Genomic DNA, 18,351 nt, shown 5'->3' with positions numbered 1-18,351 from the left:
CAAACTCGAGGGATGGAATATGCGTTCCCGGGCCCTGTGGGCTCCCCTCCCGGTCCCTGAACCAGGGCCCTGTCTTGTCACCAAACCTGGGGACTGGCTGGTCTACAGCTCCCGCCCCCCAACAACAGCTGGAGGCCGTAGCGCCAGCCGCTCCTGAATTTTTCACGCAGGGGGCGGGCCGGACACGCCGTTCCCATGGCACCGGGGCACTCGGGTTACAGCCGGGGATACCCCAGCCCCCAGTCCCCATAGGGCACCAACCTAACCTGTCTTGCCTCCGCCTCAGACCAGGTGGGACTGGACAGCGGAAGTAACCCCCCAGGCGCCCTCAACCTCCCCTGCATCCCCCAACCCAAAATGAGTGAAAGAGACCAGTGGAGAGGCGGTAAAGGGGAAGTTGCACTGCGGGGCACAGTGATTGTCTCCCGCTCTGGATGCGAGGAGCAGAGCTGTGTCCTCCCGCGTGAGTGCACGAATGGACCTCTCCACCTCAGGGCTGCCCCTCTGCCTGTCTGTGTGTCATCGGGAGTGGGTCATCCTCAAGCGTGGGAAATGGATGTGCGCTTCTGGATGAGCTCACGCCCTGTGCTCACCCTTCCAGCTGGACCCTGAAGCCAGAAAACCCCCACCCCAAGGAGCTGTAGTGTCTCCCATTGAACAAGAGGGGACTCTGGAGGAAGCCATCTCAGCAGCTCCCCAGGAGCTTCTAGAAGAAGTCAAAGCAACTGCCTCACTGCCCTTCCTTCTGGAAGGAAGGAAGAAACGAAGGAAGGAAGGAAGGAAGGTCAAAGCCACTTCCCACTAAGGATGACACTAAACACCCAGCAAGAAGCAAAAACCCCCCTGCGTCGCAGAGCCAGCACTCCACTACCCCTGTCCTCTCGGAGCCACCGACCTGGCTGCCTGTGCACAGCACCCGCCACGCAATCCCAGCATCCTCCACTGGGCCAATCAGCCTCCCTCAACCCTCCTGCCCGGAAACCCTCACCTGCCCCAGATAGCTGGTCCTCTGAATCCAGCGACTCTGAAGGCTCCTGGGAGGCCCTCTACCGAGTAGTGCTGCTTGGAGACTCCGGCGTAGGGAAGACCAGCCTGGCCAGCCTCTTTGCAGGGAAGCAAGAGCGGGACTTCCATGAACAGCTGGGAGGTAGGATCCTTGTGAGATGCTATGGGCTGGGATGTGGCCAAAGGAGTGAAAGGCCTGTCACCAAGGCACAGGACTGCCGAGAACAGTTGTACAAGTCAGGCACGCACTGTGCAACTTGAAGTGGCATTATCACACAGACCATGAGATAAATGATGCTCACCTAGAGTTGTGCAGCACCACGGTCTAGGGGAGGGAAATTCCATGGAGTGAAAAGTATACCCATTTCCCATGGATAAGAAACATAATTCATGAGGGGAAAAGTTCTAAAAACTATCAGTGTCAAGAAATGGTGGATTCTGCTCAGCTCAGGAACTGCCAGTGCCAGGTCCCCCAGACCCTCAGACCCTCCCAGTTCCACAGATACCCAGTCATGGGCACCATGACCTACAGCATCTTCCCACAATGGAGACTCCCATAACTCCGGTTCTGGGCCCTGGGATGCTTTGGTCCCAGGAAATGCAATGAACTAACAGGGCCAGGGGCCTCAGTTTGATGGGACAGAAGGAATGCAGCACTGGCTGAGAGGACACAGGGTGAGTGGGGAGGAGGCTGGTTGAAAGCAAAGAGAAGGTGGGGACAATCTGGCCAGGCTCCTCCAGCCTCGACCCTCCTGTAAGTGAGACCTGAGACCTGTTATGAAAGGTGTACGTGTGTATACTTACAGGTGTTACAGATGAGGAAACTGGGGCCCAGAGAGGCTAACATGACCTGCCTGAATCACAAGCTGAGCTTGTAGACTGGGAGGAGACATCCCAGAGACCACAGCAGGAAAGGGAGAATTCCCAGATCACCTTTAACTCCACTGCCTCGCTCATTTAATCAACCAAACCAATCTCCCCAGCACCTAACAAGTGCCAAGTGCTGTGCTGAAGGGGGTGGGGGGTGGGGCTCCTCTGAAGCTTCTTGACAGTGTGGTGAGTACCTCAAGGATTGGGGGGACCTCACCAGAAAGGGAGACTAGGGAGCCCACGTGCTGTGAAGGCCTGCCCTCCTCCCTGAGAGCCACCTCTTCCATTGGTTGCAGATGTGTATGAGAGGACCCTCACAGTGGACGGAGAGGACACCACACTGGTGGTCATGGACACCTGGGAGGCCGAGAAACTGGTATGGCGTTGCAAGTAGGATTGGTGGGGAAGGGTGCTGAGCCAAATATCAGACTTCTGTCCCCTCCTGAGACACAAAGAGCAGGAGTCAGGGCAGGGTCCCTCCTCAGCATCCCCTCCCCCTAGCACAGCCTTTCCAGAGGCAGAAGAACTTCATACCCCACCGACCCCCTTCCAGTAGCCACCTTAGGACGTGCTCCCCACCCCTCATCCTGGCCCACCCACCCACAATACAGAGGAAGAAACACTGGCTTTGGCACACAAATGCCTATGGTTGAAATTCCCCTTCTTTTTATTATTCATTACATAGCTTTGTGCAATTAACTTATGCACTCTAATTTTCATTTTTCTCATCCAACAAATGAGTCAATTATTCCTGCCTTCATCATCAGCTGATTTTGTTGCTGTTGTTGTTTGTTGCTGTTGCTTTTTTTGTTTTCCGTGCTAGGATCAAACCCAGGGCTTCTTGCATGTTAAGCATACACTCTACCACTGAGACCATCATCAACTGATTTTTTAAAATTTCATATGCAGTTCCACAGGGGTGAGCCCAGTTCAGAGCATGAAGGAAAAATTGCTCCACAGGGTGGAGAATTGTATGTGACAATTCTTAAGTTATACCTTGGTAATTAGTGAAAAAGGAAACTGAAGTGCATTCTTCTGTATCCACTTCCAGAGCAAGAAGTGAACAGCACACAAGGACATGTCTCCTTTAAATGATTTTATCTTATTTGGGTTTTTCTTTTCTCGTGCTACTTAGGTGATAACACTTATTGTAGAATTTTGAGAAAATACACCTAAGCAAAGAGAAGGATGCAAAAACAACCTGGGATGCCATCTCTCTCTGGGCAGGCCCCTCCCCTAATACTCAGGGAGCCCCCATCCATGGGGTGGGGCTTAAGAGGGCAGGGGGATGATTGACAATAGCCGGCAGCTCCTCGGATGAGCCCAAAAAAAGACAATGAATGAGCCATGTAGCCAATTCCTTTTAACAAACGTAAAAGGAAACCCAGGTCCAAATGAGCTTACTTGTGATGATTCTTATAACAGCAGCTGACATGAACAGACCATCTTCTTCCACCAGATGTAGAAGCATTGCATATATAACATTCAGTCAAAACAATTACAATGGGAGTATTCTGATGAGAAACTGAAGCCCAAAGAGGTTAAATAATGTGTCCCAAGCTCCCAAAGAGAAAGTAGGATTCAAACCCAGATCTACAAAACCCCAGACCGTTCCCTTCGGGTACATCACCTTCTGAACCTTCAGCTCATGTTTCACTTCTTCATCCATCCACCCATGCATTCGGAAATACTTTCTGGGTGTCTGCTGTGGGCCAGGATGCTGGAGTGAACCTGACAGGTATTGTCTTCTGGCTTCATGGAGTTCACAGGCTGGCAGGAAAGCACGACTGCACCACTTGTTGGGTGCAATTGAGAGTTCTGTGGGGGCAGAGTTCAGTGGGGTTAAGAAGAGTGATCAGACTGAGAGTTCCACTCTGTGGACAAGTAAGGAAAGATACTGGACCAGAAGGCAAGACCTGGGAGTTGTGCACAGCTTGCTGTTTGGCCCTGAGAATGTTTTCTCCTCTCCTCTGTCCTTCGCTTTTCCTTCAGTCTCCCTGGTTGAAGGGCATTCCCAGAGATGGCTCAGCAGTGGCAGCCTTACTGGACTAAGCATCTGTCCTTTCCATCCGTGGGCAAGATGATACTCTGATGTCAGAAAGGCAGTATCTGACTAAACTAGGTGGGCTTTTGGCTCATCTGGTAGTGCCCTAGCTTGGCTGGCCAGCAGGGTCACGTTGAGAATGTTAAATATCAAATTCTTAGCCAGTCAGTGTGGTGAAGGCCAATAATCCCAGGACTCAAGAGCCGATCCAAAAGGATCACAAGTTTGCGCTCAGCCTGGGCAACTTAGCAAGACTCTGTCTAAAAAGCTAAAAAGATCTTTGTAGGCAGCTCATTGTGAAGACTCTCTGGGTGCAATTGTAGCACCTCACAAAAAATAAATAAATAAAATTCTTAAGCCTTATCCCAAACCTAATGAATAAGACCATCTAAAAGTGGGGATCTAGAAATTATATTTTTAGTCATTCTACTAATGGGTTCTTATCTACCAATCTGTGCATCAACTGGCTTTTATGATCCGGATACACATAACAAATTCTCCATACATATTTATACAATTAGTGAATGAATGGTCAAGATCCACCCTCTCATTCCACAGATGGGGAAACAAACTAAGAAGGAGGAAGGAATCCGTACATGTCAAGGTTGAGAACCCACATCTGTATGACTCCACTGGGGAATAATCAGTATGGTTGCTGAGAGTCTACTCCTTTGACACTGATGTTGATGATGATCTGATATTTTCCTATTTGTCTATCTTATTTGGTTAGAAAATGTTTCTGGCTTCTTCCTCCCTTATAGCCAATACTCCTACTACCCTCAGTCCCTCCTATTCTAGGCCTTAGCTCTGACTCTCCCTCTTTATCTGTAATCTCCTCTCCTGTTTGGCCTGCTCAGCCTCTCAAACATTACTCACCAGACCACTAGGAAGCCCTCCTATACTCTGCCATGTTGTTTTTCTGACCACCCCACCCCTGTGGCCCGTCCAGCAGATGCCTCTGTTCATGGTACTGACTGCAGTGCATTATTACCTTCCATTCCCATGGTCTCTTTTCTAGACCATAAATTTCTTGAAGGCAGCAACTATGTCTTATTAAACACAAGGCTATCACCCATATGGCCCACTCTCTAGTGCTGTCCTTGGTAAATTACTACCATCCAGAAGGGAATATCAAAATCACTCCAGTTCTTTCCTTTCTCTGGTCAAACAACTTGAAAAGACTCCACTTCTCAAAGTGCCCCTTGCCACTCCCCCCCATCTGAATTTATGAGTTGAACTTATAAGGTGTTATCAGAAAAACTCTAAAGTTACATTCTTCTATACAGGAAAAAGTGAAGGCAAGTGTGGTGGCGCACACCTGGAATCCCAGCACTTGGGAGGCTGAGGCAGGAGGATACTGTGAGTTCAAGGCCAGCCTGGGCTACATAGTGAGTTAAAGGCCAGCCTGAACTGCATAGAGAGACCCTGTCTCAAAAAAAAAAAAATGTGAAATGCAAAGAGAAACCCCTTCTCAAAAAAAAAAAAAAAAAAAAAAGGAAAGAAAAGAAAAGCAAAAGTGAATGTGATGATGAATAATGAAAACACAGTGAATATTTAATTTTAAAAATAATTCTTACAGTAAAAGACACATTGCAGCTAGTAATCCCTCTCAAAATACTCCCCCGGACTTTGAACACACTTATCCCAGCATTCTTATCATCCTCTGAAGCTGCTCTAGAAGTCTGGAAGGAGTATCAGCCTGTTGTGGCTGCCCAGTGTCCCGACTCCATTCCAAATCTTCACACTTCATAGTCATTTTGACTTTGAGGACTAACCAGAAGTCAGGCAACACTAGATCCAGTGCGTAAGGTAGATGAGGTCCATACACACTGTATGTTTTTAAAAGCCTTCTTTTCTGTTGTATGGCATTTGGCAGAAGTATTCACCATGTTTTTTGAAGTCACATCTCGCGAAGACACTCATGAGAGACTTCCAGAACTGCTTCAGGAAGTGGCAAGTATGGTAGGATAAGTGTTAACATGAGAGAGTATTTTGAGGGGGTTTCATAACAAAGCGTCTTTTACCATAATAACTTTTTATTTAAACATTCAGCTGTCTATTTTGATCACCACTTAGGCACTCCAGAGTTGCTCCTTCACCTCTCTCTTCAAAACTGCCCTGAAAAAGGCCTTCCCTGAAGATACTTTCTGTCCTCGCTTCTCTTCTTTTCTGTCTCAATTCTAGAGGCTGCAGAAGGCCTGATAAACTGTCTGGTAAAGCTAAACCCTCCTCAGAAATCAGATAAAATTGCTGAACAGGCAAAGCCGAAACCCTCCTTGCCAAGGAGAACCACAGAAATCTTTGCTGCCAGTGTCAGCCTACAGAAGTAAGCAGTGAATGAAAGTATGAAGTAAAGGAATGTCCACTCAGTTTTTCAAGCCGAGAAACTCAGGCTCAGAGAAGATCAGTGATTTTTCCAAAGTGACTCAGAAAATTATGAAAGCATGTGTGCCCCAAAACCTGCTCTTGGTATAACCTCAAACTTATTCCGCCCATCAAACCAAGCCAGCCTCCTTCCCAGTCAGGGCCTGAGCGCCCTCTAAGGAGCGGGCTGGGGTCCCGCCCTGCAGGAAGAAAGCTGGAGCCCAGAGTCCTGCCTGCAGATGGGCAGCGCCTACGTCATCGTGTACTCCATCGCAGACCGCAGCAGCTTTGAGAGCGCCTCGGAGCTCCGCATCCAGCTGCGGCGCGCGCACCGGGCGGACCACGTGCCCATCATCCTCGTGGGCAACAAGGCCGACCTGGCCCGCTGCAGAGAAGTCTCCGTGGAAGGTGAGACACCCTCCCCAGCTCATCCCGCCCCTACCGCAGGTCTCTCCGCCACACCGCTGCTCCTCCCCATCCACCGCCATTCTGCAAGCCCATTGGCTGAGCCTGCCCGCTAGGGACCATCCCCAGCCGTCCAGGGTCCTGGCAGGCTCCCTACACTCTCTCCCTGCTTGCCCACAGCCTCTGCCCAGTCCTGGTATCTCCACTTTGTCCTGGATCAGCCTTCTGCTTCTTCTCGGCCCCACTCAATCTGCTGTCCTCTCCAACTCAGTTTTCCAGAGCCAGAGCTGACCTTGTCACTTCTCTGCTTAAAAATCCCCTCATGGGGACCCCCAGGCTGCCCAGGTCAGGGCCAGCCTGAGTCTCTGCATCTAGCCGCTCATCAGGCTCACCCATGGGTGACCCTGACAGCCCATCTAGGATAAGGTGACATCCTCAGGCTGTCTTGGCCGAGCTGAGCCCACTTGGGCTTCTGCCTGGACCCCACAAGCTCACACCCTTTCTCCCTGGCCAGAGATCACTCTATATCCTGTCCTGTGCCCTCCAAAGCCCCAGATCCCTGTGACCCAGGCACCGGCCTTCCCCCATACCACAGCAATGGCTCCACAGAGAAGGGAGAGGAACAAAGTCAGGCCTCCCTCCTGCCTCAACCACGCCAGCCCACCTGTGCCCACACCTCCGGCCTCCACCCACCTCCTCCCATCTCTTGTCTTCTCAGAGGTCAGAAGTGATGGGGCTGGAGACCTCCTACTCTTCACCTCTGCCACTCTTCCAGGCTCTGTCTCATTCATCAGGCCAGCCTGGGGCCCAGGGAACCCACCCTAGTGTAAACACAGGGAGGGCCCTGCAGGTGCCACTGCTGGGCACCTGCTCAGGGACTGGTCACCTGCCCAGCTTCCTCACCTGTTCCCATGCTCTCCCACTGCAGCTCTGCCACCGGGTGTCCCAGTAGAGGATGAAGGCACAAGGAAGCAGGTGTAGGAACACCTGACACCCAGGAAGGAGGTGGAGCTCAGGCTCTTTGGGGCAGGGGGCGTCCAAAAAGGAGAGAGAGAAATCCCCCATGGCTCTACATGCCCTTAACCAGAGGCACTTTATCAGTCTTGGTAGCCCCAGTGCTGACCAGCTTTTCAAGGACTTGCATTTAAGAATTTAAAGAGATTAGCCGGGCGTGGTGGCGCATGGCTATAATCCCAGCACTCTGGAGGCTGAGGCAGGAGAATCGCTGTGAGTTCAAGACCTGCCTGGGCTACATAGTGAGTTTCAGGTCAGTTTCAACTACATAGTGAGACCCTGTCTCAAAATACACCCCCCAAAAAAAATTAAAGAGCTCATTATAGTGACTCCACAATAAAATGAGAAAATTATAAATTCAAATTTCATAAAACTTTGTCTAAAAAAATATATTGTATCAGCCAGAAATTACAAACCAATTCTTTCTAAATTATATATGAATTATATTTATAGTGTGATGGGGAATAATTTAATGTTTCATATTTCTGATAGGGCCAGTAAAGATCTTAAAATGGCCCTACTCTTGGAGTAAACCTAAAAAAATATGGAAAGCCAGATCCAGACAGGGAAATCCAGTTTCCCAGAGTCACCAGTCCCTCAGAAATGTACTGAGACCCTGCCTGCTGGCCCAGTGGCATCCTGGAGATAGAAAGCCATGTTCTCAGTGGACAGATATCCAAAAACTGCAACAGAATCCATAGATTTTGTTAAAACACAGGTTCCCAGACCTCATCCCAAACCTAAAGAATCTGAATCCCTGAAGGTAGGCACAAGAATCTGAATTTTAACAAACTTCTCCAGGTAATTCCAATACCTGGGAAGTTAGGCCTCTTACTCTAGCACTCAACCCCCGTCCTAACCTCCGGGTCTTCCCAGACACCAGCATCAGTGCCTAGTGTGAACTAACTCCTCCACACCCGGTATGATTTATCTGATTTCCCTGACACCAGCATCAGGTATGAGTTAAGGGAAAATTATCCCGAGTAGACACTGAATTTGGCTCTTTCCACCTTCGTGTCACTTTCTGGCTGTGGCTCCACCCCTCCTGCCTGACCACGCCCCTCAGAGGGCCGCGCCTGCGCTGTGGTGTTCGACTGCAAGTTCATTGAGACCTCCGCAGCACTGCAGCACAACGTGGCCGAGCTCTTCGAGGGCGTGGTGCGCCAGCTTCGCCTGCGTCGCAAAGACATCGCGGCCCAGGAGCCCTCAGCACCGCGACGGCGGGTGCCCTCCCTTCACACCTCCTCCCCTCCCCATTTACTTTCGGCCAGCGTGCTCGTCGCTTTCTGGCTCGCCTGACGGCCCGCAGTGCCCGCCGCCGGGCACTCAAAGCCCGCTCCAAGTCCTGCCACAATCTAGCTGTGCTCTGAAGCCACCCCCCCCCTTCTGGAGATGATGGGACATTGGGATGAAGTCTGAGCTTCCCCGAAGCTACCGAGGAGCAAGAGCAGCGTGGCCCAAAGTCCGCACCTTGGTCCCTACCTGCTGGCTGCCTTGATGGCCCGAGCATCGCTCAGAACTAGAGCCTCGAGGAGCACTCGGCTTGGGAAAGTGAGGGACAGACTATAGGCCAAAGCTTCAAGACGGTGCAAAGTTGGGTGTTTTTAAAATAATGGGTGCCTTTTTATAAGAATTTCCCTTGTCTCTAGGCTCTGACCTATTCTCAGAAACCCCCACAATAAACCAGTCCAGAAGGCTGACCTCTCTGAGTGCCCAGACGCCTCCTTGGGCTATCCAGACATTTCTTCCTCTTGTCCTCCCATCTACGCTGCCTACAGACTTGGTGGTTTGTCCTGCTGGCTTTGTGTCCAAGCCAACCAATAAGATGGCAGGCCAGTTGAGTGCTGAGGCCCTCTCTCAACCACTGGGTATGGTGCCTATCTTTGAGACACACTCAGGATCGCTGCCAATCACAGCTCAGTGTGACCCACTATTTTCTCCTTAATTCATTTTCTGGATTATAGCTTCACAAAACATTGTATGGAAAGAATCTTAGCTCTCTTTCTGCTAACGTAATAGCTGGCAGTTGTGGGTGTTGTGTACTAAGCTGGTGCGACTATTAATCTTTGCCTGGGAGGAGAAGGTTACCATTAACCTGGTTTGATTAATTAGGAAACCAAGGCCCAGGACAGTGGACCCCCAGGATAATACAACTGCTCTCAGTGAAGTAGCTAGGATTCCAACCCAGTCTTCTTCCGCAAGTATCTGTACCCAGATTATCCACAGTCCAGTCCTCCTTAAGAATGTGACAGGGTACTTGGGAGCTGAGGCCAGCCTGGATGATTTACCCTACATCCAATGAATTAAAGACTAGAGCACCTATCTACCATGTATGAAGCCTGGAGCTCCATCCCCAGCACTGCAAAAAAAGAAGAAAAAGAAAAAGAAAACACAGCAGGGCCAGGGATTTAGCTCAGTGGTGCCACTCCCTGCCTTGCAAGCAATGATCCTAGTACCAAAAAAGAAAAAGAAAAGAAAATAGAAAAAGAAAAAAAAAGTGACAAAACACTATAGCATGTGAGGGAGACAAACTTTCAACAGAGTTTTGCATACAATTTAAGGGCTGATGGGGCATAAATTCCATGAAACTTGATCCATTTAATCCCTCTGGATAGACCCCAATTTAGTCCAATCCACTCATTTTCCAAATATGAAAACTGAAGCCCAATTATTCAGGGAGTGAGTACCCACCCACCCCAAGGTCATCCAGCCAGTAAGGGTGACCCTTGCGACCTCCTCATGGCTATGAGGAAGGCAGAAGATAGCAAGGTGTCCAGCCTGACTGGGACAGGGCTGGGTGTAGGTCAGGAGTTTCCAGCTGAGAGAGGGGCGGGTGTCACTGCTTTGAGAAGAGAACAAGATGCAAGCGTTTGGACCATCTTGTCTCTGGCGCCTGACACGCCTGACATGCCTGCCCCCAACCAGATGCCTGCCAGACAGTCGCCTCAGCCCAGCACATTGACCACCACGTCCCAGTGAGCCGCTCCCCTTTCCCCCAGAGACCCACGCACACACACACCAGGGCTTGCCAGCTAGGTGCAAGCGATACCTTTTCCCCATCCCAACAACAGCCCAGGGAAGGGAAGGGGAGTAGGGTCTCCCCCACCCCAAGCTGTCTCCGGCCACTATTGGCAGTGGGGGAGGGCCCTAGCTGTGGAAAGTTGGCAGAAGCAGCCGGCAGTAGACAGGAGTGGAAAAAATGATATCAAACCCGGAAAAATGTAGGCCAGATGAAGGGCCAGAGTCAGCTTTAGAAACAAAAGGACGGCCACAGTCACTCCTTTCTTTATCCACAAGTATTTATTGAGGGCCTACTCAGTGCTGGGTACAGTGCCAGTCTCTGGGAGGTGGCAACAAGGAGGGGGCACTTGCTGCTTCTTAGAGCTCACCACAGCCTGGTGGGGGAAGCAGACTAGACAACAAATAGATGAATAAAATAATTACAAAGTGATAGGGGCTGAACCTACCAGGGTTGCATAGTGAGCAAATGGTAGGGCCAGAATTCACATAGAGACATCTGCTCCCACGGTGTTAAAGGCTCACCTATATTGCAGCAAGCCCAGACAGACTGGCATAAAAGTGGAGGAGTCTTTGCCCTGTGCCCTGCTGCCTGCTGCATGGGCTGGGGACAGGACAGAGAACAAAAGTACATTAAGAGACCCTGGGTGTGGTAACTCACACTTTATCATCCCAGCACTCTGTGAGGTTAAGACAAAAGGATCACAAGTTCAAGTCCAGCTTGGGCAACTTGGTGACTTAGTGAGATCCCACCTCAAAATAAAATACTTTTTGAAAAGGGCTAGAGGGACTGGGGATTTAGCTCAGTGGTTCTGCCGCCTGCCTTGCTAAGCCTAAGGGCCGGAGTTCAACCCCTGGTACCAAAAAAATTAAAAAATAAAAAATAAAAAGGGCTAGAAATGTAGCTAAGTGCAAAAGCCCTGGGTTCAATTCTTAGTACACACACACACACACACACACACACACACACACACACACACCATGAAGAGTTCTTGGCCACAGCTGGGACTTTCCACCTTAAAGGGAGAATGGTGTTATGGAAAAAATGATAAAGCTCTGGAAAGATGAATATCTCCCCAGGGGCCCCCAAGTCTCCAAAGAGTTCCCCCCATGCTGTGAGGGAGGGTCACAAACTGCTGCCCTGATCTGATGAGATGAAGGCCACCTGGCTCCTGAGATACCCCAGCCGGGCTGCTCAGAATACTGAAGATCACTGCTGTTGATGGAAAGTTTTGATTTTGTAGCCAGGAGTGTAAAGCTTCTGCTTGGAGACCCCCAAGGAATCAGTGCCAGGCTGGAGTGCTTTGTCCCTGGGTGGCAGGAAATATACCTCTCACTGGGCCGACTCACTCTTTTCATTCTGCAAACAGCGACAAGGGCGTGTGCTGCGAAGGAAGGTTACAGAGCATAGAGGTCACAGCTGGCAGACATGGGGACTTCCGAACCCCTGCCAGGAAGGAAATGGAAGGGAAGAGGAGGGGTAGGAAAATTCTTCTATAACTGTTTTAGCAAAAATCAAGCTTCTGTCAGTTCTGTCGTAAGCACGTAACCCTAGACAAGTCAAAATATACAAAGAGGAGCATGAAGATATAATTCTCCATGTGATTGTCTTTGTCTCAAGAACATTTGAATATTTTAGCTCAAGAGCTTGAAAAAATACACAAGTTCAGTTTCGGTTTGAATACTGTTCCCTTCTTCAGTTCAGGGTTCAGTTAAAAATAAATCTAATGACAGGGTGGGAGCTTTGGGTTCAGCAATGTGCAGTTTTCTCCAGTTCCATCTGGTTCAAGTTCAAGGTTGGGGAGTGTGTGTGTGTGTGTGTGTGTGTGTGTGTGTGTGTGTGTGATGGCTTATGTTCCCATGCTTCATATGTGACAAGATGTTGGTGGAAAAGCATGGGCTTTGGAACTAGAAAAAAACCCACCATCACTTTTTGGCCTTTTAGCTAAGATCAAGTGTAGAAAAAACCCCACGTTCAATCCTACCTCAGGGCACTTGGTCTCTGTGAGACCTGGGATGTTATTCAGCCTCCTTTCTTCACCTTAAAATTGGAGGTGATAATTCCTACCCCATAGAATTAAATGTTTCTGAATATTTGAGAATGTCCTGTGTATGTAGGCACTGGGTACATATTTAGGAATGTGTTGTGTGTTAGTTACTTTTCCTTTCCTTGCTGAGACAAAATACCCAACATTCAAAGTTAAAGGGGCAAGGGTTGATTTAAGCTCACAGTTTGTAGAGTATCAGTCCATAATCGGCTGGCTCCAACGCAGAGTGGTACGTGACAGCGACATCACAGAGGAGAAACAATTCATGGTGCCCACATGGTATCAAAAGCAACAAGGTAAATTTAGCAGCATCTTTCTGCCCCTTTATCCAGGCCACCAGGACTAGGGCAGTGCCGAGCCAATCAGTGGACTGGTTTAATAATAACAAGCCCTTAATCCCACCATCACACAATCTAGTTTCAGCCACCTCTGAAAAAGCCACCTATGACCACATGAGGCTTTGGGGGGACATCTAGACCAAACCATAGCATGCTGTAACATTTAGGAATATGCAACCTAAATATTACACTTTTCCAGGCCTCGACTTTCTCATCTGGAAAGTGGGGATATTAATAATTCAACTCTCTCTACATATTAGTGTGAGAATTCATTCAAACTGTCATTTTCTAGCATGATGCCTAATACACAATATGCATTTCATAAATTATAGCTATTCATACAATTTCTGTGCATTCCTTTATTCTTTTTCCTACATGTACACTATCTGAAGCATAATATTGCTCACTGTTAAGCTTCATTCAAATATATTCTACATATTCTTTAGCATTATTTCTTATATTCAAAATTATGAGATTAATTTTATTGCTATTTGTATCCATATTTTATTTTTATATGGTATCCATTGTGAAAGCATAGATTTATTTATCTTTTTTCCTGGTAGACACTGTTTTTGCTATTACAAGCAGTGCTAATGTGAACATTATACATGACTCTTTGAGCACATGTGGAAGAGATTCTCTCTCCATCCATCCACTCTGTTATTTTCTGAGCTTCAGTTTGCCCTGGGTTAACTACCCTTTGGATCCCAACATGGCCACCCCAGTTCCAAGCATCAAATTCAGACATGACAAGCTCTGCTGGAAATAAGAAGACCACTTCTCTTTTTTTCTTTTTTCTTTTTCTTTTTTTTTTTTGGAATACCAAAACATTTATTGGTACGTTTTAGACATAATGATAACACTTATCACAGGGAACCTGCACCTGTTCACAATACCTCACACCTCTTTCTTTCCCACTTCCCCTCCCTTTAACCCCCCCTCCCCTCGCCATGTACAAAAGCTCTGTTTCCATTTTTTTCAAGAAGCCCACTTCTTCCTGAGCTTCTCCCTTTCATTACCAAGGATTGTCTCCCAGAGATCTCTGTCGATTTTCACTTCATTTCTCATTGGCCAGAACTGGACCACACGGTCATTGGCTTAGGTTAATCGGGATTGGCCCCTGATGATCTAACATGGCTGTACCACGAAGAAAACCCATCTGAGAAAAAAAGCCTACAACAAAAAAATAGAGGGGATTATACGTCAAATGGATCACGGTTCTAGTTACTATATTGCATAACAAACCACCCCAAACTCAGTGGCATAAAAACAATCATTTTCTTATAGTCGTAGATGATGTGAGTTAAGAAATTCGGCAGGAAAAAATGTGAGTTCAGCTTGTATCTGAGGTCTCAACCAAGAATCTCAGACTAAGGTGACTGGGAAGTAGGGAATGCAATCATTTGAAGGTGCCTCACTCACCTGTCAGAAGGTAGATACAGGCAATAAGCTCGATCTCACTTACACATGGACCGTCCAGTTGGCCTGGAGAATTTGGTCCTCTTGCTGCTAAAACAAATTACCAATATCTTTGTGGCTTAAAAGAGCACAGATGTGCTATTTATAGTTCTCTAGGATGGCGGTCCAGGGCCTCCTTCAGGTTAACTTCAGGGTGTCAGCAGGTCTGAGTTCCTTCCTAGAGGATCCGGGAGAGAATCTGCTTCCTTGTCTTTTCCAGTTTCCAGGTGTTAACTGCTGTCCTTGACTCAAGGCTCCTTCCTCGATCTTCAGAGTAAAATAACTTCAGGTCTCATCCAACTCTGACCTCCATCTCTCAGGTTCTCCTCTTCTGCCTATCTTTCACTCCATGACTGCACTGAGCCTACCCAGACCATCTAGGATCACCTTCCTACCTCAGAGTCAGCTGTCTAGCAGCCTTCATTCCATCTATGGCCTAATTCCCCCTTGCCATGTAACGTAGCATACTCGCAGGCTCCATAACATAGTCGAAAGGTCCAAGGACTAGGACCTGGTCTTTTAAGAGAGCTGTTTTCTGCCTGCTATAGTGGGAAAACAGTGGCTGGGTCCTGGTTCCTTCCCCTCACCCTCATATTGTTTTAATGATACACAGAGAAGGCCCTAACTTAAAGGGTCTCCCTGCAGTGTGATGTCAGAGTGCTGGGACACTGTCCCCAGAGTCTGATCTTGTCTCCCTTCCTCAAACCCATGCTTTGCTCCAGGTGCACCAGCTTCTTCAAAACTCCACTGGATAGATCTCTACCTGCCTTATAGGAAACACTACTCCCTGCTCACAGATGCAGGACTTGACTCAGAATTATCCCCCTCTCCAAGCAGCACAGCTTCAGGAGCTTCAGTTACTGGGGTGGTTAGCACTCCGGGTACCCCAGCAGGGCAGTGAATGGTGCTCTTTGGTCTGAACTCTTCCTCCATTCTTCCAGTTCAAAGTGAGTGTGACTGCTCCGAGTCCAGCCTTCTTTTTTCTTTTTTCTTTTTTTTTTTTTGCTGTTGTTTTTTGGTTTTTTTGAGACAGGGTCTCGCTATGTAGTTGAGACTGACCCAGAACTCACTATGTAGCTCAGGCTAGTCTTGAACTCACAGCATCCTCTTGCCTCAGCCTCCCGAGTGCTGGGATTACAGGTGTGCACCACCATGCCCGGCTTGAGTCCAGCCTTCTTCAAGACCTGCCCCCACTCTGAAACAACTGTTGAATCTTACACACACACACACACACACACACCTTATTCTGAAGCCAAAACCAGAGGTCATTACTCAGTGCGCACAGAATCACAGGTGAAACACATCAGTGAAGCGTCACATGGTTCATTCAGGTTTTCTTTCTAAAACGTAGTAGACAGATTTTTATGTAAAATATCTCAAAAAAAAATTTTTTTGAGACAGGATTTAGCTGGCCTTAAACTTACTATGTAGCCAGTTTCTGCCTCAGCCTCCCAAATTCTGGATTACAGGTGTGCACCACCACACTTGGCTCAGTTCTTAAATAATTCTTGCTAATTCCTCCCCTACCCCACACTAGCATTGGGGATTAAACCCAGGGCCTTCACAGTGAGCTACATCTCTAGCTCTTTTTCATTTTTTATTTTGATACAGGACCTCATTAAATTACCCAGACAGAACTCAAACTTGTGATCTCCTGTCTTGGCCTCCAAAAGTGCTGGAATTATAGGCATGCACCATGGTGCCTAGATGCTAATTCCAAATTTATTTTCCGCTGCCTGCCTCCCAAGCAAAAGGTCCCAAGTTCAATCCCTAGTACCCCAAAAAAATGTGCATGTAAAAAGCAACTCATTTTGGGGCCAAGGATTTAGCTCAGTGGTTCTGCTGCCTGCCTCTTAAGAGCAAGGACCCGAGTTTGATCCCTGGTACCAAAAAAAAAAAAAACTTTTTTTAAAACCCTGGGGTGACATGTCCACCAGCCACCAATAAAACATATCCAAATTCTGACCAGAGGTTGACACTTTTTTTTTTTTGGAGGGGGTACCGGTGATCAAACTCAGGACCTTGTGCCTGCAAGGCAGGCGGTGGAACCACTGAGCTAAATCCCAGGCCCACCATTTTATAATTTCTGATCCAAACACAGATAGAGACAGAGAAATTTATTCTCAGCTATCTCCAACCTGCAAGGCTCCCCTTGCACCCATGGTTAATACATAATTATGAAGAACAGCTTGTTCCTTTTTTTCTGCTCTCCTCTGCCCCTCTTTCTAGAAGGAGTGCCTCTTCCAGACATCTGGGGTGCCAAAGATGCTCAATGCCAGGTAGCATATTTTTTAAATTGAACTTTTAATTGTAGTGGTAATATATTTCCATTATACAAATAAGTCAAAACAACAGAGAATATATGGTAGAAAATATAACGTACTTATCTGCAAAGCTGCAGCTTCACATGATAGGAATTATTGTAAGAACATTCTCTAACAGATGCCCAGAGGTAGGCAATTTAGGCTTGACTCATCATCCCTCCAATGTCAGGACGTTGGGTCTGCATCTCCAGGATTCGCCAGACATTTCCCTCGTGGCTGGAATGACTGGCCAAAGTCCAGACGCCACATTCTCAGACTGTGCCCCAGGCAAGAAGAGAAGAGAAACATCAGACAGATGCTGTATTTGTCAAAGTGGAAATCATTTGCTAATAAACATCCCTTCGCCCAGTACAAGAGACACCGAGAAAGCAGCTGTGTAGCAAAAAAGAGAGAGAGCGCCACGCCTGCAGTGGGACAGTTATGATTCATCCCCTCGGTGCCCCAAACAAGAGCTGCTGTAAGGGCCAAATAGGTGAGGGTTAGAAGATGGGCAGCTGCAGTGTCTCTCACAAGGCCCCATCCCTCCCCAGTTCCTGCTCCACTCCCTGAGCAAACCCACCCCGAGTGTCTGGGGTTTATCCTTCTGGATTTTTCCAATCCACTTCCCTATAAATTGTGGCAGATGTTTGGTCTGGGTTTTTTTTGTTTTGTTTTGTTTTTTTTTCTTCCACATTATCAGAACTGCAGTTTTGTTCTCCTCTTCTCTGGGGAATCAAGAATAAAATGTGATTGGGCCGGGGATTTAGCTCAATGGTTCCAGAACCTGCCTGGCAAGCACAAGGATCTGAGTTGGATCCCCAGTACCAAAAATTTTAAAAAAAAAAAAAAAAAAAAAAAAGAATAAATAAATCGTGATTGCTTTAAGCCAGAGACTGATTTAGCAGAGAAACCTACAAGCCAGCTCTGGCCGAAGAAGTGTGAAGGAAAGTTGTCTAGAGGGTTCTAAGAATTGAAAAAAAAACATTAGGCCAGGGATTTAGCTCAGTGGTGCCTGCCTCATAAGGGAAAGTTCCCAAGTTCAATACCCAGGACCAAAAATAAAAAACCTGCAGCTGGAAGACAGAGTCCTATTTCTTTAACTAGTGAATGGAATGTATAAATGTGGTGCCTGGAACGATCTTGCAGTTATGACCAGAACTAGTCACAAGATAACCAAGACCAGGACAGGAAGTCACTGAGGCCTGGGTAAGGAAGTCAAACCACTGGGCTAAGCAACCCTGAGACCGCCCTGCCTCCAGACTTACTGTTACGGAAAATAATACGTCTTCAATGTTTAAGCAAGTTATCTTGGAGTTTTCTGTATTAAAGCCGAAAAACATCCGTCTGATCATTATTTGCTTTTTTTCCCATAAGTGTAGTTATAGTCATATCCATTAGAGCCAGGGATTTAGTTCAGTGGTGCTGCTGCCTGCCTCACAAGCACAAGGACCTGAGTTCGATCCCTGGTACCAAAAAAAAAAAAA

General features: G+C 47.8%; 1 protein-coding gene across 1 annotated transcript; it reads left to right on the top strand.

The window, feature by feature from the left end:
- The first annotated feature begins 6 nt into the window (after positions 1-6).
- Positions 7-10,053, top strand: Rem1 (RRAD and GEM like GTPase 1). Its single transcript, XM_010628490.1, has 6 exons — positions 7-463; positions 602-1,147; positions 2,172-2,251; positions 6,490-6,691; positions 8,769-8,927; positions 8,960-10,053. The coding sequence occupies exons 2-6, from the start codon at positions 808-810 to the stop codon at positions 9,070-9,072; spliced, it is 894 nt and encodes a 297-aa protein (XP_010626792.1). The 5' UTR covers positions 7-463; positions 602-807; the 3' UTR covers positions 9,073-10,053.
- Positions 10,054-18,351: the final 8,298 nt, after the last annotated feature.

This window comes from Fukomys damarensis, unplaced genomic scaffold, assembly GCF_012274545.1.
Source record: "Fukomys damarensis isolate Sample0158 unplaced genomic scaffold, DMR_v1.0_HiC HiC_scaffold_22, whole genome shotgun sequence".
NCBI lineage: Eukaryota > Metazoa > Chordata > Mammalia > Rodentia > Bathyergidae > Fukomys > Fukomys damarensis.
The sequence above is the reverse complement of the archived record's forward strand: the minus strand, read 5'-3'. Positions and strand labels throughout refer to the sequence as shown.